Raw genomic sequence first — 5,942 nt, forward strand, 5'->3', positions numbered from 1 at the left:
TACCAAACCATTGGCCAAAGGGTTTAAGAGTGGTGAACCTTTTTTTACTCCCTCTTATCTTTTAAGTCTGTAGAAAAAGTGGTTTGGCGCCGTTTTACGAGTCTCAGGGCGGACGTTCAGGTCTCCTAGATAAGGACAATAGCTATTGGCACTTAGGAACTCATACCATCACAGATTCTCTACATTCATTGGTTCTTGGCCGGTTATATTGTTATAGTATTATACTTAAATAGTTTATTTTCATTTTTTACAATTAGACACCATTAAATTTTAAAGCAAAGACAAGCAAGGACGGGATATCATTCTAGGATTTGGTTTCAGATTCTTGAAGAGCTTTCATTCGCAAGGAAGCGATGGAATCAATTCTCCGTTCGCGCTCCGTTGGCGGAGATTGTGAGGCGGAGGAGAGAGAGGAGGGGGAGAGGAGAGAAGAGGAGGAGGGAGGAGGAGGAGGAGAAGGATTGAAGAGAGATGATACAGAGAACGGATGAGAAGGAGGAAGCGAGGACGTTGCTAGAGTGCTGAGAAGGGATGAGGACGAATGCGTGGTAGACGGAAGAGAACCCAAGAGAAAAGAATAGTCCGGTATATCCAGCCTAGGACGAACTGCTGATAGTCCTGCTAGAAGCTGTTGAAAGGACGGTTGGAACATAGGATGAAGAAACTGAGGACGGTGAAGAGAGGACATGTGGGACAGGCCGGGAGGAAGAAAGGACGGAATACTATTGAGCAATGATTTCGAACTTGATGTCAACCCTGGACCAGGACTCGAACTTGGTAGAACGGAGGAGAGGGGATGTTCGAAGCTTCGACGCGGGAGAAGGGACGCGTACGGATTTGACATCGAAGACGGTAAACTGGACCCTAGTCCCATGGACTGAGGGTAGGGGGAGTAGGGTAGTCCGTTGGGTCCAACCTTCTCCTGTTTTCTCCATTTAGCTCTCCGGTTCTGAAACCAAACCTAGAATACGGATTCAATCAGAACTCAAGATTAGATTACTAAAAGATGACTCAGCAGGTGAGTGTAGAAAAACATAATAATAAACTTGGTATAATAGCGACACAAAATAATATTTAACGCGTAATAAACGAATAAGAATTCAGAGAAATTAATAAATTGAAAAAATAAACTTTTTCCTACCTGTATCCTGGCTTCAGTAAGTCCTATTTTCATGGCTAATTCTTCCCTAGAAAAAATAATAATATTATTTTTAAGAATCGTGAAAGTTAAATATTATATCTAATGGAATGTGTGGGTAAGTGATTACATTGTATAACATGAATCCAACAATAAAGTCTCATTAAAACAACATTTATTTGTTAATATTTGAAGACACTATATCTAATTATTAAAGAACTGTTAAATAATATCAGCTTGATCCCCTTGACAGTCCCGTCATCTTCACAAACAACCTCTTCCTATGGTTGACTATTAATCAGGAATTTAAGAAAGGTTGTGAATTTAGAATTTTGTCACGTTCCTTTATTTAATGGAGAAAAGTTGTATAAACCTATTCGTCGTTTAGTACATTACTTAGCTAGGCTAACAACAAAATAGTCGAATCGAAACCAATAGGGTTACCCTTAAATATGAAAATCGAAACTAATAGGGTTACACCGAAATATTTAATTCGAAACCAATAGGGTTACACCAAAATATTTAAATCGAAACCAATAGGGTTACACCGAAATATTTAAATCGAAACCAATAGACTTTCAGCAATGTATTGAAATGAAAACTAATATGACTTCACCAAAATATTCGAATCAAATCCAATAGGCTTACATCGAAATATTTGAATCGAACCCAAAAAAATTTACAGAAATATATATAGAAGCGCGGATACTTGGTAACTGATAATTTGGTAACTAACATTTTGGTAACTAAGAATTTGATAACTAATAATTTGGTAACCTCACAATTTGGTAACTAACAGTGAGGTAACTAAAAATTTGGTAACTTGACAATTTGGTAACTAATAATTTGGTAGCTAACAATTTTGTAACTAACAATTTGGTAATCTCACAATTTGGTAACTAACAATATGGTAACTTGACAATTTGGTAACCTCACAATTTGGTAACCTCACAATTTGGTCACCTCACAATTTGGTAACCTCGCAATTTGGTTAGGTTAGGTTAGGACGATTTCTGGGCCGAGCGCTGCGGCTAAGACAGAATAGGGGGCCGAGCGTTGCGGCCTTTTTTATCAAACTAATAAATAATATGTGGGGTTAGGTTAGGTTAAGACAATTTCTGTGCCGAGCGTTGCAGTTAGTTCGAAATTCATATATCTGAATATTAGAAAAATTGAAACCGGTATATTCGAATATGGTTAAAAAGAACTATTTTAATTGAAAGGTGAAAGAATTACAACTGAATTAAATCTAAAAAAAGTTCATTAATCGTCCAGCGGACGAATGTTTACCTGGTAAAAACGTCTGGGTAATGTGTCCGAGAGAATGCTTTCTCTAGTTCGTCCAGCTGTAGGGAGGTGAAGGTCGTCCTGTATCGTCGCTGCTTTCGTCTTTGTAAACTGTATTCCATATCAGGACTCTAAAATTCAGTTAAAATTATAATTACACTTTTTAAAGAAACTTTTTTTTTCGTCCTTACCTCGTCCCCGTCCTTACCTCGTCCCCGTCCTTACCTCGTCCCCGTCCTTACCTCGTCCCCGTCCTTACCTCGTCCCCGTCCTTACCTCGTCCCCGTCCTTCTCCTCCTTGATGTCGTCCACTAGATCAACATTGATCTCCTCGTCCATCTCGTCTCGTCCTTCCAATTCTCGTCTTTCGAGCTCCCTTCTNCGTCCTTACCTCTTCCCCGTCCTTACCTCGTCCCCGTCCTTACCTCGTCCCCGTCCTTACCTCGTCCCCGTCCATCTCCTCCTTGATGTCGTCCACTAGATCAACATTGATCTCCTCGTCCATCTCGTCTCGTCCTTCCAATTCTCGTCTTTCGAGCTCCCTTCTTTCTAGTTCTCGTCCAATCGTCATTCTGCGCCGATCTGAGTCTAGAAATAATAAAGTTTATTTGATATTTTAAACAAGATTTAATAAAGATTAAAATTCACCAGGTTTTTTTAATTCTTTTTCAAAAACTAAAAAATGTGGTTTTTAAATATTTAACAAGTAGAATCTAGTGGACTAGTGGATTTAAGACGAATACTAAGCGCAAAGTTGTACTAGAAGTCCTGTATTGTGAATGTAAGTATCTGCAGTGGGTCAGGTTTTTACTTTTTTGCGGATTTTCTCAAAGAAGAATTGATGAAAACCTTATCTCTGGTTGGAAAGCTACTCGGAGAGAAGAGAAACCGAACCCTAGCAGTGTTTAAAAGAACCCTGATTTATTGCCTTATCAATCCTTAAAGCCGATGTAAAGCTACTATCTAGAGGGATAGGGTCGATTATTCAGCAAAAGATTAAAAGTATCAGAAAGGGAACCGAAAAAGTAAATGAATGAAAATCAATAAAATAACGAAAAAAAAAATTTTAAAACTTATCATTGATCTGACAAAAACGAACATTAAAAACGAGAAATAATTAAGATTGAAATTATTCTGCCTCTGCAATAATCAAAAAAGAATATAAAACCAAAGGAAAGAAAAAATGAAAATAAGAAGAAAAATGCAAGATAGAGGTAAGAAGAACATTTCAGAAAAAGAACACGAAAACAAAAGATTCGAAGAACAAGAACATACAAAATTAAAAAACAAGAACATAAAAAATAATAAAGAACAAAAACACGTAAAATAAGAAGAACCTTAAAACGAAAGATTATAAGAGTAGAAAACATAAGGTTAAAGATATTATGAACAAGAAAAAACTATTTATAGAACAAGAAACCGAGAATAAAGGAAGAACAAGATTAGTAGAACAAGAAACCGAGAATAAAGAAGAACATGATTAGTAGAACAAGAAACCGAGAATAAAGAAGAACAAGATTAGTAGAACAATAAGCCGAGAATAAAGAAGAACAAGATTAGTAGAACAATAAACTGAGAATAAAGAAGAACAAGAACACGAAATAAAAGAAGGACTAAAACACAACATACGAAGAATGAAAGCATAAAACATAAACATATAAAATAATGTAGGATAGGACAAAAACATTAAAAATAAGAATAACATGAAAACGAAAGATAACAAGAGTATAAACACAAGGGTTTAGAAGAACAAGAAAATTAAAGTAATAAAGAACAAGAAGACAAAAAAACGAGAGATAAATAAAAAATAGAATACAAAGAGCAAAAACATGAAAAACTTTAAGAACAAGATCACAAAAAATTGATAGATAGAAGAATACGGGTATAAGAAGAACAAGAACACGAATGATACCAATAACAAGACACGAAAGATAAGAAAATCAAGAGCAAAAGTACAAGAATAGGAACAAGAATTAGGTTAAAAACATGAACAAGGAAAATAACAAGAACAAGAGCTAGTTAATTACAATCATTTCTAAAAAGACTGTTAATAGTCTGAATATAAGAAAACTGATGAGTTCATTTTAAAAGTAATTATTTAAAGAATTTTCTTTATCAACTCAGCGCAAATTTCTAAAAAGACATGAATAGGAAAAGGTTCAAGTCACTTCTACTCCGTTCAAGTCATTTTGAGTCCAATTAATTAAGTTTTGATCCTAAATGAAGAGGTTTAAGACGAGCCGACATATTTATTCAAGTCATTCAAAACTGAGGGAAAAAGTCATGACTTGAAATACCGGGTCTTTGTTTAGCTGTAAGGGGGTGGAGGAGGGGGGAGAGGGGGGCTTCTTTATGAACCTCCGGGGGTCGGACAAAATTAGCGATTTAAGGTATTTTAATGTCTTAATTATACCTAGAAGAGAAGGAAGGGAGACAAAAGAAACAAAGGCAAAATATCCACCAAGAAATTGGCAAAAAAACTTCATTTTCTTAGTTTATCCATGCGGAAAGGGCCAGAAGGTTTTAATCACAGACTCAGACTCAATAAAATAAAATTCGAAGAAAGTGGGGGAGGGGGGGGGGAGTATAAAATATATTATAAAGATTATCTGATCTATATAATATTATTTATTAAAAATAATAATCCTATATATGTTGCATTATGTTTAAATAACAGGATAGATTGCTAGAACTGGCGAAATTGAAAGTATCAAAAATCAAATAAATTTTTCTTGCAAATTTTATTAAGTGCTTTAATTATAAAATGCATGAAAGGTGTGATATTGTTTATTAACAAAAGATCTAAACTTCAACTTATTTGACTGACCTACTTGCATCCAACAGCTGGTTTAGATTAGAAATAAAATCCTGTTTTCAAATCTTCTAATCTAATCAATACACAGGCCTCTATTCAACTGTTTGTCAAAAACTAAATGATTTTGTTAATTTTGATGAGCACTCTTAGATGTGATATACCCCGGGCCGGGTAGCCGGGGTGGATCCCCGACCCGTCACGGTTTCTCTCTTGCCGCCACAATTTCCTCTCTGGTTCAGCGGCGGTATAGATGGCGGGAGACGAGACTAACCGAGGGGATAATCCGCAACTAAGTTGAGTGGTGAGAGACGGACCGGTCCGACATATCTCCGACCAATTCGAAGCCGATATTAATTTGCCACGAAGTCCAAATTTAATCCTATCTGAATGGATGTTTCAATTAAGAAACTGGCATCTGAATAAAGGATTATTAATCCTCTAGAACTTAAACTGGAAGAAAGGGAGTAAGTGCATATAAAGAAAAAATACCTCCTTGAATTTAACTTTCTTAAATACTCTTTTAAAAAAGTTGTTTTCAAGAAGTGTGTAAATAAATCAATAATTTCGTAAATTTATTTCGAAAAATTTAATTATTGTTGAATAAAAATTGACTAGTTTGGCTGAATAATTTTATTTAAAATATTTTGCTGTTCAGTCACGAATTCTAATTTGTTTCAAGCTCAAACTGCTTGGTTGAATTTA

At 35.5% G+C, this 5,942-nt stretch overlaps 1 protein-coding gene across 2 annotated transcripts; it reads right to left on the reverse strand.

Annotated features, from left to right (window-relative positions):
- Positions 1 to 219: 219 nt before the first annotated feature.
- Positions 220 to 5,455, reverse strand: LOC111698543 (homeobox protein aristaless). 2 transcript variants are annotated; one of them, XM_023468897.1, is made up of 6 exons: positions 5,253 to 5,455; positions 2,931 to 3,013; positions 2,702 to 2,764; positions 2,429 to 2,556; positions 1,142 to 1,187; positions 220 to 961 (listed from the first exon to the last, which is right to left on the reverse strand). In XM_023468897.1, the coding sequence occupies exons 1-6, from the start codon at positions 5,260 to 5,262 to the stop codon at positions 305 to 307; spliced, it is 987 nt and encodes a 328-aa protein (XP_023324665.1). In that variant the 5' UTR covers positions 5,263 to 5,455; the 3' UTR covers positions 220 to 304. The 2 variants fall into 2 exon arrangements, with proteins under 2 accessions (XP_023324665.1, XP_023324664.1); XM_023468896.1 differs by lacking the exon at positions 2,702 to 2,764 and having other exon boundaries at positions 2,868 to 3,013; positions 5,253 to 5,454.
- Positions 5,456 to 5,942: the final 487 nt, after the last annotated feature.

This window comes from Eurytemora carolleeae, unplaced genomic scaffold (genome assembly GCF_000591075.1).
Source record: "Eurytemora carolleeae unplaced genomic scaffold, Eaff_2.0 scaffold287, whole genome shotgun sequence".
NCBI classification, from domain to species: Eukaryota; Metazoa; Arthropoda; class Copepoda; order Calanoida; family Temoridae; genus Eurytemora; species Eurytemora carolleeae.